General features: G+C 46.3%; 1 protein-coding gene across 5 annotated transcripts in view; it reads right to left on the bottom strand.

Moving 5' to 3' along the window:
• The window catches only part of LOC115079390 (cadherin-related family member 5-like), a 208,628-nt gene that overhangs the window by 41,817 nt on the left and 146,442 nt on the right, over positions 1-20,369 (bottom strand). For 3 of the 5 annotated variants that reach the window (XM_029582945.1, XM_029582946.1, XM_029582947.1), the window contains exon 4: positions 1,518-1,725. In XM_029582945.1, coding sequence (XP_029438805.1) covers positions 1,518-1,580 — 63 coding nt within the window. In that variant the 5' untranslated portion in view covers positions 1,581-1,725. Of the gene's footprint in view, positions 1-1,517; positions 1,726-20,369 lie in introns of those variants that run through there. The other 2 variants (XR_003853278.1, XR_003853279.1) reach the window with 1 other exon arrangement.

Here is a 20,369-nt window from a genome sequence, read left to right as displayed (position 1 = left end):
TGTGGGTGAGATACGAGGAGAACCAGGATAAGGCCGTGCCAGAGATACCAATTTCTGCAAGCCGAATCTTGTAAACCGTTGTGATGGCTTCATCGAATGACGGCATATAAAACGCAACAAATAAATAAATAATATAAAGAGAAACAGGGAAAGAAAGAAAGTATGATTGAGAAGGTTAAGTCTGGGGTAAAAGAACAGGAAGTGATAAAAGAACACTTTATAAACAACTCTTCTGCCTGGAGTTGTGGTTATAAGGAAAGCTGAAGGTTAACAAAAAAAGAACTATTTAGAGTTAAGTGAAGACTAATATATTAGTATCTAAAGATTTCAGTGATTCAAACTGTTTTTACACAATTTAATTCTGCTGCTAAGCATTCTTAACAAAACAGAATAAATATAAGTTGTTTCATTGATCAAAAGTTTGGCTGTTCAGACTGTTTTATACTTTTTGCATACCCTCCAACTTCTTGGAATGAGGTGAACATTTCTTTTCTTTTTGCATTTCAGCCTCTCCTCTCACCTCTAAGGACCGCACTGACATGTGGATTTTCCCATTACTCAAATATATATAGGGTAGAGAGGCAGTGGATGATATGATTCTGCTGTCCCTAGGCACTATTAGCGCTGTCACCCCCTTCCCAGACAAGGGACAACAGAGACGAGAAAGAAAGAAAGTCACAGCCTTCTTTGCTCTGTTCTATCGGCTCCAGGCTCACCTCATTCCCTCATGTTTGTTTGTTTATTTTATTTTATTTAACCATATTTGGCTGCACAACCATATCAAAATATCCATCATAGCGAGATACAATAAAAACAGTTTATAGTACACGCACACATAAACATAAAAAAAATATAAAAACAATAAACACTTAAAAAGGAATAAAATAACATTCTGCAAAGAAATAAAATTGTATTTGTCCCTGAATGGCAGGAGGAGAAGGACTGGAGTAGAGAGTAGACCAGTTTTTCTTGCTTTCTCCCTTTCGTCTTGAACCCTCCCCTCCTATTGTCTGCATTGGGAGGGAGGGGCTGAAACAGGAAGCAGAAGGCCATTCACTGAGATTCAGCACAGTAGGGAGGCACTCCCTCCCCCAGATTGTTGCTGTCCTAGGCTCCTAGGCACAGGCCTTGTGTGCCTATTGGCAAATCTAGGTCTGTAGAGAGGTAGGATTTCAGACAACAGGAGTCCCTCTTCATATAAATCCCTGGGAGGGCAGCAAGATCCTCAGATTAAATCTAACACTAGAAGCTCCATTGTGTCACTGTTACTTCAGAAAAAATATGGGAAGGACCCAGAACAGTTCTATGCTTGCCCCCCCACCAGTTTACATTATTATCATTAACTAGAGAAAATCGAATGGCCATGGTTCTTTTGATGACAAAGAATGCAGGAATGACCATAGTTCTGGTTATGGTTGACAGGAAGTGACTTGGTCACAGTTACAAATAATGACAGAAAATTAACCTGAGGCTCTTCATTCAGGCAGAGTCAGCCATGAAATATATTTAATACTTACATCAGGGAAATCATCATCAATTGCAACTATCTGCAGAGGCTTGCTCGAGGTTTTGTGCTCCATGACCAGGCTGCCATTTTCAGCATTTGCAGATACCGTTCCCTTGTAGTGGTTATTTTGAAATTGTGGTGGAAAATTGCTTTTCTCTATGACGTGTACTTGAACAGTTGTTAGTGTATACTTCTGTGGGTCATTGACCTTGCGATGCCTAAGAGAAAACCGCCAGCACATTATGGTCTCATAGTTTCTCACAATAGCATTCACATTTACATGAAAACAATCAATTTCTAATTTCTGGTAGAACAAATTGTTATTTAGCAGACTTATTGGCAAATTGTTTATGAAAATGTTAAAATTCTACTTCAGTGCTGGCTGTAATTCCAGAGATGTTCATAAAGCTATCTGAGACTAATGTTGCTACCAGGCTATTATTTGCAAAAACAAAAACATCTCACCAAATGATGCACGCCAAATGAAAAACCAAAGCTTTTTTTCTTTTCTATATATTTTCATTTTCCTTGTTTAAAGTGTGCATATTTGTAGTAGTCCTGCTGATTTAAGCTATATTTTTTCTCTTTATGTTCAGTGAATCTGTTGTGGCTAGGTAGCATCTGCCACTGGAAATTTGAATCTTAGTTGCTATTCCCAACCACCCTACTCCAAATCACACCAACTAAATAGTAGCAAATCACTAGGTCCCGATGATATTCACTTTCTGGTTCTAAAGGAACTCAAATCTAAAACTGTAGACTTGCTGCTGGTAATCTGTAATAATACTTGGGTTCAGAAAGCATAGATTTATGGATCTTCCAGTGTGGTTGACAGTCCTCAAGTTACTGGGAAGAGCTTTCTTGTTTGCTGCTACCCCTTTTCAAGACCAAAGACCCAGTCACCTTCCTTAGGGGTATAATTATTGGCTTGGGCATCAGATTCATTCCCTTCAGCATCTCAGCTTTCCTTTTCATATCACAACCAGGTGGCTCAGTGGGAAAATCACAACCTCTGACTGGACATACCCCAACCAGACGCTGACCACAGCACCATTTGCCCTGACAGTATCTGAAGGTTGGAGGGAAGCCAATATAATGACAATATTCAAAAAAGGCTCCAGGAGTGACCCAAGTAACTATAGACCTGTGAGCTTGAGGTTGATAAAATGGTAGAAGCTACTGTTAAGAACACAATTTCTAAATACATGGACAAACATGTGTAAGGGGTACTTCGTTCCCTTACTACTTATATTTCCCTTGTTTAACTCTAGGGAGAACTTTACAATTTTTAGACCAACCTAGGGACGATAACATTCAAACTGGCACTTGGGCGCATATTGGCGCCTATACATCCGCGTGCGCCAAGGGACGTGGCCATTTTATAACTTGCATGCATATATGCGCACATGTTATAAAATAGACTGGTTGCTCAATATGTGTGCCTAATTTTAAGTGGACATGTGCATGGGTGCGCAAATCCCACTTCTATTGCGTACATCAGCGATTTTACTTGTGTGGTCAACAGGCCTCCGAATGAAACAGAAGAACTGGAAAGAGATCTGATTGAAGACATTCAAAAGGTGGGAAAGAAGGGAGATGTGTTGCTTGTTGGAGATTTTAATCTTCTGGATGAGGCTTGGATTATCCCTTCTGTGGAATCTACAAAAGGATCTAGATCCCAGGATACTGAGGGAGTTCAGAGCTGTGCTGGCGGGCCTGCTGAAAGATAGGAAAATTGGTTCTTACCTGCCAATTTTCTTTCCTGTAGAACCACGGATCAGTCCAGACTTCTGGGTTTTGCCTCCCCTCCAGCAGATGGGGACAGAGAAGTTTTAACGGACTCCGTCCTATACCCCTGAGGTGCCATCTAGAGTCTGTCAGTATTACACTGTACCCAAGCAGAAAGATTAAACCTTAACTTCCATTATAACACAACCTCCCCCTGAAGAGCAGAGGGAATGAAAAACTTGTAACTCAACAAATAAAATAATGCCCATAGTCTTTTCCCTGTAAAGGAGAGCATATGATCTGTAAATATTCAGTAACTAGCAGAGAACAAAATTGAGTAACTACCGGCCACGTGGACTCTCTGTTTCCCCATGGGTGGGACTCTGGATTGATCCGTGGTACTACAGGAACGAAAATTAGCAGGTAAGAACCAATTTTCCTTTCCCTGTACGTACCCAGATCAGTCCAGACTCCTGGGATGTACCAAAGCTTCCCTCACCAGGGTGGGACTGAGAGAGTCCCGCTCAGAGCACACTCGCCCCGAAGGAACCAGGCTCTGGGGCCCGGACATCCAGACGATAATGCTTGGCAAAGGTGTGTGTGTAGACTTCCAGGTAACTGTCCTACAAATTTCTTGCAGTGACACCTGTTGACATTCCGCCCATGAGATCACTTGTGATCGAGTAGAATGCACTCGAAGACCGACCAGAATCAGATGGCCCTGCACCAGGTATGCTGAAACACTGGCCTCCTTTAGCCAGCACGCAATAGTGGCCCTCGAAACTTTATGACCCTTCCTAGGTCCACTCCACATGACGAACAGATGGTACGAGAGACAGAAACTGTAAGTGACCTCCAAGTAATGCAACAACACCCTCTTGACATCCAACTTCTTTAAATTCTTAGATTCTGAAGTAGAAGAATCCAGGCCCGCAAAGGAAGGGAGCTCCACAGACTGATTCAAATGAAAGGATGTTACCACTTTCGGGAGAAAGGAGGGAACCGTTCGTAAGGAAACTCCTGCTTCCGAAATACGTAAGAAGGGCTCCCTGCACGATAAGGCCTGCAATTCTGAAACACGCTTCGCAGAGGAGATAGCCACAAGGAAAACAACCTTCAACGTCAAATCCTTTAGAGTAGCTCACTTCAATGGCTGAAAAGGCGCATTACAAAGGGCGTGGAGTACTAAATTCAGCTTCCAGGAAGGACAGGGGTTCAGAACTGGGGGATGCAGATGCTTAGCCCCACGCAGGAACCGAACAATATCTGGATGGGATGCCAGATTAACGCCTTGCACTTTCCCCCGAAAACAACCAAGGGCGGACACCTGAACTCTTAGGGAATTAAAAGCTAACCCCTTAGCTAGACCTGCTTGTAAGAAGGCCAGAACATCCGCCACCGAAGCCCTGGATGAATCTACCCCATGATCCAGACACCAGGACTCAAAAATTCCACAAACTCTCACGTACGCCATAGAGGTGGAAGTCTTTTGGGAATGTAATAGCGTGGCAATCACGGCATTTGAGTAACCCTTGCTCCTCAATCTTTGCCTCTCAAAAGACATGCCGCTAGACAAAAGCGATCTGCCTCTCTGAAATAAATGGGTCCTTGGCGCAGGAGATTCGGAGAGGGACGAAATCTCAGCGGACCATCTACTGCTAGATTCAGTAGGTCCGCAAATCATGGGTGCCTTGGCCACTCTGGCGCCATGAGAATTATGTTTCCCGGATGAGATTCGATGCGGCGTGGAACCTTTCCAACTAATGGCCACGGCGGAAAGACGTACAAAAGAATGTCCTTTGGCCATGGAAGGACCAGGGCATCCACCCCTTCTGCTCCTGGTTCCCGATGTCAACTGAAGAATCGAGGTGCCTTGGCATTGCGATATATCACCATCAGATCCATGAAAGGCCTGGTCCAGCGATTGCAGAGAAGATGAAAAGCCTCCTCGGAGAGTTCCCACTTTCCCGAGTCCAACTGGTTGCGGCTGAGAAAATCGACCTGCACATTGTCCACTCCAGCAATGTGAGAGGCTGTTATCCTGTACAAGTGCTGTTCCACCCAATTGATTAAAAGCTGAGCCTCCATCGCCACAGGATGACTCTTGGTTCCCCCCTGCCGATTGATGTAAGCCACCGTCTTCGCATTGTCAGAGAGTATTCTGACTGATCGAGCCAATCGAACTGTCTTGGTCTCCAACCAATTGATCAACCAGAAGGACTCTGTCCTTGTCCATTGGCCTTGCACTGCTCTCCCTTGACAGACTGCTCCCCAATCTGAGAGACTGGCATCGGTGGTTACCACTATCCAAGATGGGATTTCCAAGTCCACCCCTCGACGCAAATTGTCTGGGCATGGCCACCACGGCAGACTGGAGTGCGCCAAGTCCGTCAGGGGTAGGTGAAGATGAAACTGTTCGGAGAGCGGATCCCATCTGGAGAGCAAGGCTGATTGAAGAGGACACACATGCGCAAAGGCCCAAGGCACCAGATCGAGCGTAGAATCCATCAAGCCCAGAACTTATAAATAATCCCAGGTTTTGGGATGAGGCATGGACCTCAAAGACTCCATCTGAGATAGAAGCTTGGCTAGCCTCTCCTCAGTAAGAAAGACTTTCCCCAAGAGCGTATCGAGATGAGCACCCAGAAACTCCAAGGACTGGGAAGGAAATAGCTGACTCTTGTCTGGGTTGACAACCCAACCTAACGAGCTTAGTAACTGTAGCACTCTCTGAACCGACGCTCGGCAAAGATCCTCTGACTTTGCTTGAATTAGCCAATGGTCCAGGTATGGATGCACTAGTATCCCCTCTTTCCGCAGGGCTGCGGCTACCACTACCATTATCTTGGTGAACACCCTGGGCGCCATCACCAGACCAAATGGCAGTACACAAAAATGAAAATCCTGTCTGAGGATTACGAACCTCAGAAATTTCTGATGATCCGGGTGGATGGGTATGTGCAAGTATGCTTCTGTCAGATCCAGAGACGCCAACAATTCTCCTTTGTGAACAGAAGCTATCACCGAGTGAAGAGTTTCCATGCGAAACCGAGGTACTTTTAGATTTCGATTGACTCTCTTTAAATCGAGGATGGGATGGAAAGTGCCCTCCTTTTTGGGTACCACGACGTAGATGGAATAAAGACCTTGCCTGAGTTCTTCTGTGGGTACCGGAACTATTGCACACAGGTCCTGCAAGCGCCGTATGGTGTCCAGTACTGCCTGACGTTTTTGGTGGTAAGAGCATGGGGAAATCAGGTAGTGTTCCTGGAGTGGCCGGGCAAAATCTAAAGTGTAGCCATGTTCTATTATCTTTAGGAACCATTGATCTGAGGTCAATTTGGTCCATTCCTCCAGAAAAAGAGATAGCCTGCCCCCTATTCTTGGTACAGAGGAGTGAACCATAGTTCTGCCAGAAGTACGCAGCAAATCATAAAGAGCATCTGCACTGTAAGCAACCGCAGCCTCCAGGCGACCATTCTGAACTACTTCTGCCTCAGAAAAGGATGCCATCGATTGCAAGTGCTGCACCCAGCGGAGGCTGGCCCTCAGCACGAAACTGCTGCACATGGTGGTACGGACTCCAAGCACCAAGACTTCAAAATCTTTTTAAGCTGCAGCTCTAATTTGCAATCTTGTAAATCCTTAAGGGCCGTGGTTCCAGTTACCGGGAAGGTGGTCTTTTTGGTGACCGCTGAAACCGCTGCATCCACTTTGGGCACCTTGAGGATGTCCAAAGCGTACTCCGGTAGTGGATACAATTTATCCATGGCGCGACTGACCTTCAAGCCCAAGTCCAGAGTGTCCCATTCATGGAACAACAGGTCAGTAACTGACAAACGGAAAGGAAAGGAGCGAGCTGGACCCCTGAGTCTGACCATTACCGGGTCCACAGCTCCCATCCGCGAATCTTCCTGGGGTACATCAATCCCCAACTCTTCCAGAATAACTGGGATGAGGGGTCCCAATTCATCCTTCTGGAATAACCGCACTACCTTTGGATCATCCCCCTCAACCATCGATGTGCCCGCTTGTTTGGGAGACCATAGGTGGCCCTCCAGATCCATATCTGGACCTGTAGGATCCTGCAGATGAGTGTCCTCCGTATCTGACTGCTCCGAGGATTAAGTGTCCGCTGGGCACCCCACAATTCGAAGAGGCCGCTTGGCTTTTGCAGCCTGTGTTCCCCATGCAGCCTTGGAGCGCTTCCGAGAGAAGATGGCACCCTTGTCCCCCTCCAAGGGCAATGGTACCGACCGAGAGACCTTCTCCCATGCTTCTTAACCACTTTCCGGTCCTTAAAGGCCTTGTGGAACCGTAAAATAAATTCTGAGGAGAACGACGAAGAAGAGCTGTCCAAGGCACCGCCAGGGCCCTCCTCTGATGAGTTCTCACGATTCACCTGCAAATTGCCCGCCCCCCCCCCCCCCCCGGAGGTCGCAGGCTGCGGGGAAAGCGGTGGAGGAGAATTTCTTCTCCTCAGAGCTTCTGTTCCTGCTCTCTGACGGTCCTTAGCAGGGTCTCCGTTCCTGCGCTAAGCAGGAATGGGACCAAGGGCTGCCGGCGATTGACTATCCTCTCAGGCTCTCTACGACCTCGGGAATCGCCATGGTGGGACGAATCTGCCGCCGCCCTCCCCAACGTGCACTCCCCCTGCGGAGGGAGTCGGAACACAGACCGGCTCTAGAGAGCTGCGTGCACGTGCCGCCGCAGGCCATGTAGGCCACACCACGCGGCATATCGAAACTGCTAAAAATAACCCAGGAACCATGAAACAGAAACGGCTGTGAAGGCTGAATAAATAATCGCGGGGGGGGGGGGGGGGGGAACGACGGACAAAGGGGATGCTGAGCCGAGCAAAATTGTAAAAGAAAAAAATTACCTCAGACTTCCTGCGAGCTCTGACGCCCCCCCCCCCCCCTTTTTTTTTAAAATTTAAATTAAAAGCATTGTCTCCCCACTGAGGGTGAGTGATCCGGGCTCCCCGGTATCACTCTCAGTGGTCAGCCAGGGAAGGTTACTGAGTTCTCAATTCCCTGCTCCTCTGCCTCTGCTACCAGGGGGGATGGTCCCACCAGGTCCTGCCAACCCCCTGGGAGGCTTAAAAGACCAAACTAACTTTGAAAAAAATTTTTTTAAACCCCCATACCTTACAAAGAAAAAGTACGGTACAAAAAACAGAACTACACTGCCTAATCCACAAAAAACAATCTTAACTAAACCAGACTCAAGGGATTTGCACCTTCACCATCTGCTGGAGACAGAGAAATACTGACAAAATCTAGGTGGCACCTCAGGGGTACAGGAAGGAGTCCTTTAAAACTTCTCTGTCTCCATCTGCTGGAGGGGAGGCAAAACCCAGGAGTCTGGACTGATCCGTGTACGTACAGGGAACTGTCCAATAGATAACCTGGAAACGGTAGAGGAGGCTAGAAACTACAGGCCGGTTAACCTCACCTTTATGGTGGGAAAAGTAATGAAGATTCTGCTGAAAGAAAGTATAGTAAACTATCTATAATCAGATGGGTTTCAGGACCTGAGGCAGCATGGATTCACCAGAGAAAGGTCCTGCCAGACAAATCTGATTGATTTTTTTGATTGGCTGACTAGAGAATTGTGTTATAGTCGGGGGCTCATGGGAGGCTCCCGCGAGCCGCCTCACTAACCCCCAACATAGCTGGACCCATTCCATACTCAGCACACAGCTTCCTGCTCTGAACACCGTCCAGTATGGCTCAAGTTCTCTTAGGTGTGCGTGCATATTCGCACATTTACATGCAAATTTTAAAAGGCCTGTGCACCTAAAATTTGGGGGTCACACACATGACCAGGCCCTATGCTTGCTGCGTGCATTTTCGAAAGGGCCCGGCCACGTGCGTAACCCCGGATACGCACAGAAGTACCAGGCCTTGTGAAAGGGGCAGGCCAGGGGCGGGGAGGGGAGGGGCGGGGCGGCAGCCGGCCACGACAGCAGCCATTAAATCCTGTCCCGAGGAAGTGCGTGCCGGCAGCCAGCCGGTACGTTGAATTTACTTCTGCTCCGAAGGAGCAGTAAGGTAAAAAATAAAAGAACTGGGGATAGATAGGTCTAGTTTAGGGGTCAGGGTAGGTAGGGACTTAAGGAAGTTCCCTCCCAGTTTGCTCCCTTATTGGAGCAGACTGGGAGGGAACTGAGGAAGGCCCTATTGCGTCGCAGCATGTTTTTTAATAAAATCCCCCCCAGTTCCACGCACAAGTTGGAACCCGCACACGGGTATTGGATTTTATAACATCTGCGCGTCGGCGCGTGCATGTCTTAAAACTTGTGCATCCATGTGCACGCGTCAGGAACTGCACATCCATGTATGCTGAGTGGCGCCCTCCGATGACTTCAGGCCAACCAGCCTATTTAAGTAAGGGTCTCTCAGCATTACCTCACCATAGCAATGTGTCTCCTATGATAGCAGTGCTCATTGCTTTCAAGTTCCTGGTTTCTGTGTCCTGCGTTTCTGATTCCTTGTCCAGTCTTGCTTCATCCAGCCTTGTGTCTCCAACCTTGCCTCATCCAGCTTTGCTTTGCATTACTCATCTCGTCCAGTGTCTTCTCTGTGTCTTCATCCACCCTTGGCCTGACTTCCGGATTCTGACTTCTTATTTGGACCTGACCACGATTGTCTGTCACCTTGATCTGACTTATTGCCTGGACCCAACTGCCTATCACCTGGACTGACCTATTGCCTAGAGCTAACTACCCTTGTCTGCTTCCTGTCCGAACTTGGCCTGTCTCTGACTCCATTAGTCTACTGCCTGCCCTGATCCTGACATGCCATTGGACTCTTGCTTTAGTCACCGCCCTACGGACCCATCTAGGAGGCTTGTGAATAAACCTTGCCAGAACCCAAGGGCTCAACCTGCGGGGAAGGCAGCAGGTATAAGTGAAGCTCCAGACTGTCCTGCTTCAAGGCGCATTCGCCAGCTGCCGGAGTAGGCCTCGTAGTTTTGCCTACTAGGCTGCATCAACTATGCCACAGAACAAAGGGCTCAACCTCATGCCACCCATCACAAATTGGATCAAGGAAGAGCACTCTATATGATCTACTTGGATTTCAGCAAAGATTTTGATATGGTCCCATATAGGAGGCTTGTGAATAAAATGAGAAGCTTGGAAGTAAATGCCAAGGTGGTGGTATGGATTACAAACTGGTTGACTGATAAAAGAAAGCATTTAATGGTAAATGGAACCTACTCTGAAGAGAAAACTGAATTAAGTAGAGTGCCACAGGGGTTGATTTTGGGACTGGTTCTGTTCAATATATTTTTGAGCGACATTGCGGAAGGGTTAGAAGGTAGTTTGTTTATTTGCGGATGATACTAAGATCTGAAACAGAGTGGACATGCCTGAAGGAATAGAGAAAGTGAAAAGTGATTTATGAAAGCTTGAAGAGTGGTTGAAGATTTGGCAGCTGGATTTCAATGACAAGATGCAGTAATAAAAAAAAAACTGTATGTGAAGGGGATTGAAAAACTAATGTGCATGGACTTAGAGAGGGATCTTGAGGTAATAGTGTCTAGCAATCTGAAGACAGCGAAGCAATGTGACAACGCGATAGCTAAAGCTAGAAGAATGCTAAGCTGCATAGTCCTTGTCTTGTCTGTGTGTTGTCCTGTCCTGTCCAGTCCTTGTTTTGTCCTTGTCTCCAGTACCAACCTGTGCCTCTAGTACCAGCCTGTGCCAATTCCATTTCCCAGACTGAAGGAGATGAATTGAAGATGGTCTTCAATACTCTAGACGGGCACTACGAGTATTTGATAATGCTTATTGGCCTGTGTAACGCCCCCACAATATTCCAGCACTTAGTCAATGAGATCTGCCGAGAACTTTTCCACTCCTGCGTATTTGTCTATTTAGATGATATTCTCAGCTTTTGTTGCTGTCTCCCTCAGTACTATGAGCATATAAAAATGGTACTAAAAGACTCCAAGATAATTATCTCTACAACTCTCATCCATCTTCCGCCACCGGCTCCTCACCCTTTCAAGTGGTATACGGCAAGCAACCGGTCCCACCTCTACCCATTCCCGTGACTATTCCTTCACCGGCCACTCAGCTGTCGACCAGGGAACTGCATCAACTTTGGACCTTCACCCAACAAACCTTGCACAAAGCTAGGCAGGTGGCCAAAAATATTTCGGACCTCCACTGAAGACCTAGCCCACCACTTAGACCCGGCCAGAAAGTGTGGTTGAGTATGCGGTTTATTCACCTGAAACTGCCGTCTATGTGTCTTGCTCCTCGCTTCATCGGACCATTTCCGATACTCTGCCACGTAGGTTCAGTGTCTTACCAGCATCAACTCCCATCTTCCCTTAAAATTCACAACACCTTCCATGTATCTCTCCTAAAACCAGTGGTGTTGACATGGACGTCCAAGAACATAAGAACATAAGAAAATGCCATACTGGGTCAGACCAAGGGTCCATCAAGCCCAGCATCCTGTTTCCAACAGTGGCCAATCCAGGCCACAAGAACCTGGCAAGTACCCAAAAACTAAGTCTATTCCAAGAAACCACCCGAGCTGCAGTCTTTCTCCGCAGAGGATGACTCCACCTATCAAGTCCGGGATGTCCTAGATGTTAGGAAACGCAGGAAGAAGTGGGACTACCTACTAGCTTGGGAGAGTTTCGGACCCGAAGAAAATAGTTGGAAGCCAATTGCCAATATCTTGGACAAGGACTTCCTCGCTCAGTTCCATGCAACTCACCCATCCAAACCGAAACCCCCGGGGACGTGCCATAACAGGCCTAAATTTATACTTCAAAATTTACACAGATGACATTCAATTCATAATTCCATTCACTGAATCTTGGTCAAAAACCTTTTCAATGTTACAACTATATCTATCTACAATAAAAATATGGTTATCACATACAGACTAAAACTAAATACTAATAAAACAGAACTGATTTACTTATCAACAATACCCGATTCACTTTATCAACCACCTCCGTTTTTCACATTTGAAAATCAAAATATTCCTATCAAACCACATGCAAAAAATCTGGGAATGATCATAGATTCTCGTCTATCATTATCCAAAAATATCTCTGAAGTAGTAAAAAAATCATTTTTCAAAATACATATGTTGAAAAAAATCAAACCACTTTTGCTACCACATGACTTCCGTCTTGTAACACAGGCTTTGATATTGACTACCTTAGATTACTGTAACGCATTATACCTCGGTCTGCCTCAATCGTCATTACAACCTTTACAACTTGTCCAGAATGCAACAGCCAGAAAGCCATGCAATGCTTCACGTAGGGACCATATTACACCATTACTGTATCATTTACATTGGCTTCCAATTCCATTCCGCATTTCCTACAAAATTCTGACTACAATTCATAATTTATTATACAACCCCCATTCAATCTGGCTATGCTCACTTTTGAGATTATATAAACCTAATAGACAACTCAGATCCATGAATAAATGTATGTTGGAAATTCCTACTATAAAATCTGCAGGTCTGACGTTAACCAGAAAATGAGCCTTTTCTATTGCAGGTCCTACTTTATGTAACTCAATTCCTGAGTATATTCGATTAACAGAAAACAGTAATGACTTCAAAAAAAGCATTAAAAACGTACTTATTCACTTGCGCTTACAATATATCTGAATGAATATCTCACCTCTGCTTCTTATAATGCTTGACACTACTGATAATCAGTTGTAAAGTAATTGTAAGGTATGTATTTTATTGTATGTCTTTGATATTATGTATGTTTTAATATGTAAACCGTTAAGATGGATAGACTACTACCCCTAGTGCGGTATATAAAAACTTTTAAATAAATAAATAAAAGGGGGGGGGGCTACTGTTAGGCGCACCGGCCATGGATGGCCACGTCCGGCCCCCCTTATCTTCTCCTCCGGCGCCAGGAACTCTGCTGGGACCCGCGCGGTTGCGGGGAGATGCCTCCGCTGCATGCCACCGGCCCCATCTGCTTTCATTGACCTCCGCCACCAAAACTACGCCACCCCCAGCGGCAGGAGAGCCGACCCCAGATCTCCTCTTTGCAGCACGAAGCCGCAACCTGACACCGCCAGCAGCTCCTTCCAGGCCGGGCCCCTCCCTAGGCATGTGACCGTACCTCTTGCTGGCATTTAAAGGGCCAGCTACGACAAATCGCAGCCCAGTCCCCTGGATGACGTCAGGGGCCTGGCACTATTTTAGGAAGCTTCCTGTCCCTTGACTTGGCAACGAGTCTGCTTCACTTCTGTGGAGTCTTCTGTGCTTCATATGTGCTTTGGTTCCTGTTCCTGCCTTCTGAGTCCTGTTCCTGCCTTCCGAGTCCTGTTCCTGCTCCTGGATCCCTGTTCCCATCCTTTGGTTCCTTCTGGCTACTGACCTCGGACTGGCTTTCGGTGACTCTTCTGGCTTTGACCTCGGACTGGCTCTCAGTGACTCTCTGGCTTTGGACTGGCTATCGGTGACCCTCTGGCTTCTGATATTGGACTGACTTTTGGCGATTCTCCCCACTTCACAGGGGCCCACCTAAGACCAGCCAGCCCCTGCAACCCAAATGCTCAACCCGCGGAGAACGGGGTTGGTATTGGCGAAGCTCCAGCTGGCCCCTGCACCAACCCGGCCTCACCTCCCGATAGTGGGGATCTGTGGGGGTGTTGCGACCGTCGCTGCCCGATGTTTCCACTATGCCCACCTTACCGCTTTGGCGACTCCCTCTTTGCCTGTGAGAAGTTTGGCTGCCGTGGTGTCCTCATGCCGTCCTCCTCTGGCGTCCCGGAACGGCTAGACGCTGCACACCGCCATGTTTCCACGGAGCCTAAGGGCGCCGCGTGTGGTGTGGCCTCGACTGACGTACCAGCAGTGGCGCGAACCTCAGGGGCGTCCCCCTGAGATGATATCATCCGCACTGGATATTTAAGGTCTCTGAAATCGCTAATTGAGTTAGCAAGGGTTACTCTACTAAGCTACTCTGCCTCCACGGGACTTACCAGGGATACCCGCTCCTCGGGGGCCTCATTTCTCTTTGCTTTTCAGATCACAGTCTGGAACCGGTACTCGCTCCTCGAGGGCCCTTGTTCCCGGACTTGCTACTGAATACCATTTCTGCCAGGAAGTCTTCACTACCTTCAACATCAGTGAGTTACTTTCTCTCTCTCAGAGCATTCCCTGGAACCAGGTACTCTCTCCTTGAGGGCCTTCTTCTTTCCAGCTCCTGGGCTGCTTCCAAGAAACTATTGTGTGAGTGTTACTATCAAGGTTCTGTTCCTGAACTCTGCATACCCTGCCTACTCACTATATTCAGTTTCTCTACAGCTCAGTTATCCAGGATCGCTGTTTCCAGTATCTGAGGGACTACAGCCCAGCCAGGCAATTCAGCTCACTACTGCCACCTCTGGTGGTTCAATATACTGTTTAATAAAAGAACTAGTGTGTGTCTGTCTCCTAACTCTGAGCCTGACCGGTGGTCCCTCTCGGGATCTCCCCGGGGGCGTGGTCATCTGCTATCGGCCCAAGGATCCACCCACAACTACCTCAGACACTAAGAGGGAGTTCACCCTCTCAGGTTGCGCCAACTCCCCCTCAGGCAAGGAGTCCACATTCTCATCTGTTAACCGTACATATACACAGACTATAAGAATCTCCATTACCTCCAGCAGGCTTAGAGGTTAATTCCCTGATAGGCAAGGGGGCTATTGCTTTTAACCATTTTGACTTTGAGCTTAAGTATCAGCCAGCTGAAAAGAATCGACATGCGGATGGTTTCCTTCGAAGCTTCCGATTTGTAGGAACCATTTTGTCACATTATTGATCCAGCCCAGATCTTGGCAGCAGCTGTGGTCCCGGTACCTTTCAGAAGGACAGTAGTTCCTAATCAGCTTCAAGAGAAGGTTCTTCACTGGGAATATGTTTCTTGACTAGCAGGACATCCAGGCACCAAGAAAACTCTAGAATTACCTCCTCGCCACTATTGATGACCCTGAGTAACACAAAACATCCACTGCTATATGGAATCCTGCCCTAATTGCACAGTCAACAAGCCATCTCACACCTGACCATGGGGACTGTTACAGCCATTGCCATCCCCGAGAAAGCATGATCCCATATAGTCATGGATTTCATCACAAACCTCTCATGCTCTACAGGCTGTATGGTAATTTGGGTAGTAGTGGACTGGTCCTCAAAAATAGCCCACTTTGTGCCTCTCATCAGTCTCTGTCTGGCCCATCTCTTTCAGCATGTTTTCCACCTCCACGGCTTACCTGAACATGTGCTCTCGGACCATGGAGTCCAGTTCACCACTAAGTTCTGGAGTACCTTTGTCAGAGGTTCCTCTAGATTTCTCTTCTGCTTACCATTCGCAGAACAACAGCCAGACTGAGTGGTCTAATCAAATTCTCAAGGGCTTCTTAAGGGCATATGTAAATGAATGGCAAGATGACTGGGCTTCCCTATTGCCAAGGGCAGAATTCTTCCATAACAAACATACTATTTTTTTATTTATTTAAAATAATTTATATACCGCAAATTAAACAGGATCTGTCTGGCTAAGCGGTTTACAAGTATATAACATACATAATAAGATACACAAATTAAAACAAGTATACTTTATCAAATAAAAACATTACATCCAAACATTAAAACTAGTAAAAACTACTTCTGAAAAGACATTATAGAAGTCAAAGCAGATTTTTAATGTTCATGACAATAAGTTCATTTGACTGTAAAAGTTGTTAAGTAATGTTGTATGCAGCGGCAAAGAGATATGTTTTAATTCCTTTTTAAATTCTTTTACATTTGCTATTAAACGAATTTCATCTGGGATTGGTATTTCAGAGGATTGGTCCGGCGACAGAAAAAGCTCGTTTCCTGGTAAATTCTAAATGGGCAAGTTTTACTGATGGTACTTCCAGTATGCATTTATCCATTGATCTTAATTGTCTTGTTGGTTTGTAAATTCTGAGCAATGACAGAGCCATATTGAATTTGCATTATATAAAAGGTTGTGTATAATGTTAAGTATTTTATATGTGATACGGTAAGATACAGATAGCCAGTGTAAATGTTGTAGAACCGGGGTGATATGCTCTCTGAGTGGTATATTGTACAATAAACGGGCAGTACCATTTTGGACTAACTGTAATGGGTGTATAGTAGATTTTGGCAAACCAAGATATAATGCGTTACAGTAGTCGAGACTTGTTAAAATGAGAGATTGTGTCACTGAATGAAAATCAGAAGGTAGTAAAAGTGGTTTTAATTTTCTAAGTAAATGAAGCTTAAAAAATGATACTAATGAATCTGCAGGCTCCTTACCCTTCAGTATAGTTTATGGAAAGCATCCACATACCTGTCCCTTTAGCTTCCATGTCCCATGGCTAATGCGGTAGCCCAGTATCAGGGAGAACTGTGGCAAATGACTTGGCCACAGAGAGATACAAAAAACAAGCTGATAAGAGATGCTGACCAGCATCACACTTTAAACTTGGTGACAAGGCCTGGCTGAACACTAGAAAACTCTGCTTGAAGACACTCCTCCATGAAGTTCTCACCCTAATTCATTGGACTCTTTCCAGTTATCTGCCAGTCAGCTATCAACTCAGACTGGATGCCGCCATGCTCCTGCTTAGCTGGGTTCCCTTAGGCTCACATGCGTGCGAACTTCCTAGCTCCATATTATTATAAGATGCACATTGCCATAGAATAGATATATTTAATAGAAGGTATTGATTCTTGCCATTTGTGCCCTTGAGGCAGTCAAGTGAACACTAGAACAGTGTCGGGCGGCAATTGGAGGAAAAGATTGGAACACCATGTGTTTTCAAAAAGCTAAATTTTTAATTGCATAAAAATAATTCTCAAAACAAATTGAAAACATACATGACAATGATTATATATAGACGTGGTCCCATGCAGACCGACTTTGACTCCATAAATGATTGAATTATACATTAATCATTTCTGCTGATCCTTCTGGACCTTTCAGCAGCTTTCGATACCGTAAACCACGCGATCCTCATTAAACAGTTAGCTGCTATAGGAATCTCTGCTTAGCGCTCTCCTGGTTCAAATAATTTCTAACCAAAGCAGAGGCTACAAGGTAAAATACAGAACAAAGAATCAGCACGCCACAAACTCGAACCGTCGGAGTCCCACAAGGTTCCTCTTTATCCCCTACACTCTTTAATATTTACCTCCTCCCACATATGCCAACTCCTCACCAACCTCACTTAATACACTTTCTCTATGCGGACGACATCCAGATCCTGATCCCTATCAAAGAATCATACTCAAAAACCTAGAATTCTGGGAATCCTGCCACCTAGAATTAAAAAGCTCTCCTCAACAGCCCTTAATCTGGTACTAAACTCATCTAAAACTGAAGTCCTACTCATAACTCCTGATAATAAACCACAATCTGTCTTCCAATCCAACCTACAAACCACTCATGTAAGGGATCTAGGTGTCCTAATCGACAATAAATTGAACTTCAAAGCCCACATCAACAAAACAACCAAAGACTGCTTCTATAACTGCAAGTTTTAAAAAGGATAAGACCCTCTTCCACGGCCAAAGATTTCAGAACCATTCTCCAAGCCCTCATCTTCTCCAAATTAGACTACTGCAACGCGACTCTTCTTGGCCTCCCCTCCTCATTTACAAAACCACTCCAAATGGTCCAAAACGCAGCAGCACGTTTACTAACAAAACACCAGAAAAGAGACCACATCTCTCCAGTCCTTCAAGCCCTCCACTGGTTACCAATCCACTTCAGAGTAATTACAAATCCATCACATTATTATACAAAATCATTCCCAACACACCATAATCGACCTACAAATTCCTCCCCGTGTTCACGAATCAAAAGACCCGACTAGGGAAGCCTACACAGGATGCCTCCTGTTCCACCCGTAAAACTACTAATCACAGAACCTTGAGAGACCGAGCCCTTTCAACAGCAGGCCCTCTCCGCTATGGAACTCTATCCCACCAGATCTAAGAAACGAAACCGTGCCTCTTAACGTTTAGGAAAGACTAAGACATGGCTTTTCAGGCAAGCCTTCCCGAACTCCCACCTAACAAGATCCATCAATGACCTCCTATGCTAAGTAAGCTGTATATAGTGGACTCCATATTTATTTTGTTCTCTTGTATATATAGAGGACTCCTTATTTACCTTGTACACTTGTATATAATTATCCTCCTCTATCTCTTTTATTCTTATAATCCCAGTTCATGAACCCTTGGTATTGTAACTGCTTCTCTTCTCCACGTTTATTTATGTTTTTGGTTATATTTTTGCACCCCTGTTTTCTGTAAACCGACATGATGAGAACGAGTTCTTGAATGCCGGTATAAAAAAACCTTAAATAAATAATAAAAAAAAAATATCTTTATGTAACCGTATCCAAAAGTCAGTAAGGAGGCCCAGAACTTCCTAGTAGTGGGTATTCCAGCATTTATATGATGGTCATATAGTTTCCTGATACTCTATGGGGTAGATTTTAAAAATTTGCGCGAACAAAAGTATGCTGGATTTTATAAGATACGTGTGTAGCCGCACGTATCTTATAAAATCCGGGATCGGCGCGCGCAAGGCTGCCGATTTTGGGCAGCCTGCGCGCGCCGAGCCGCACAGCCTGCCTCTGTCTCACTCGAGGCCGCTCCGAAATCCGGAGCGGCCTCGGAGGGAACTTTCTTTCGCCCTCCCCTCACCTTTCCCCTCCCTTTCCCTACCTCACCCACCCCCCCGGCCCTACCTAAACCCCCCCCTTACCTGTGTTTCATGATTTACCGCCTGCTAAAAGCAGACGTAAATCTACGCACGCTGCTGGAGCGCCATCCATCAACCCGACCCCGGGGGCTGGTCCGGAAGGCCTCGACCACGCCCCCGGGCTGGTTGCCACGCCCCCAGGCCCGCCCCCACAACGCCGCATCATGCCCCCGAAACGCCGCATCATTTTGGACGCGCCCCCGACACACCCCTTTTACAAAGCCCCGGGACTTACGCACATCCCGGGGCTCTGCGCGCGCCGGCGGCCTATGCAAAATAGGCGCGCTGGTGCGCGAGGGGCCCTGCGCGTTGTAAATCCGGCGGATTTACGCACGCGGGGCATTTAAAATCCGCCCAATGTCTATTATTAACAATTATTTCAATATAACTTATATAGTTTATTCACCTGAGGTTTGTTTGTTTTTTTAAACAGTATGCTAGAAACTTGGGGATTAAGCTTTAGATGACAATCTAGTCAGACCCTGTGAAGAAATATACAGGAAATAAACTCAGAAATCTTAAGAGACTGACTCCAGGAATCTGGCCCTGTCCATTTCAAGGCACAGCCCAGAAGGGAATCTTGGTTCCAGGAAGTTTATTTATTTATTTGTTGATTTTATATAACATTGTTTCTGGAGGTACCATCACAAGGGTTTTACATAAGCAAATTAAATAATCATGAATAAGACAGTGATACAATTTAAACTATAAAACAATAAAATTAATTTTTAATCAAAAACATGAAATCAATAAAATACAATATCCTAACAAATTAGAAATCAAAATAAAATTTAATTCAGATTGTTCTTGAGTGGAGGAATAAAAAAGCAGGCCCCAGAGGGAAGAGGGAAACAGGGAGGCCCTGGAGAGGAGAAGGAAGCAGAGAATATACCAAGGGGCGGATTTAGGCGAGCAGGGCCCTGCGCGCCGGTGAACCTATTTTACATAGGCCTACCCGGCGCGCGCAGAGCCCTGGACTCGCGTAAGTCCCGGGGTTCTCCGAGGGGGGCGTGTCGGGGGCGGGGCCCGGTCGTCGCGGCGTTTAGGGGGCGTGTCGGCAGCGTTTTGGGGGCAGGTACGGGGGCGTGGCTACGGCCCGGGGTGGTCCGGGGGCGTGGCCGCGCCCTCCGTACCCGCCCCCAGGTCGCGTCCCGGTGCGCAACAGGCCCGCTGGCGCGCAGGGATTTACTTCTCCCTCCGGGAGGCGTAAATCCCGGAGAAAGGTAAGGGGGGGGTGTAGACAGGGCCGGGCAGCTGGGTTAGGTAGAGGAAAGGAGGGGAAGGTGAGGGGAGGGCGTTAGAGGATTCCTCCGAGGCCGCTCCGATTTCGGAGCGGCCTCGGAGGGAATGG

Source organism: Rhinatrema bivittatum, chromosome 17, assembly GCF_901001135.1.
Source record: "Rhinatrema bivittatum chromosome 17, aRhiBiv1.1, whole genome shotgun sequence".
Taxonomy (NCBI): domain Eukaryota; kingdom Metazoa; phylum Chordata; class Amphibia; order Gymnophiona; family Rhinatrematidae; genus Rhinatrema; species Rhinatrema bivittatum.
This window is presented reverse-complemented; position numbering and strand designations above follow the sequence as displayed.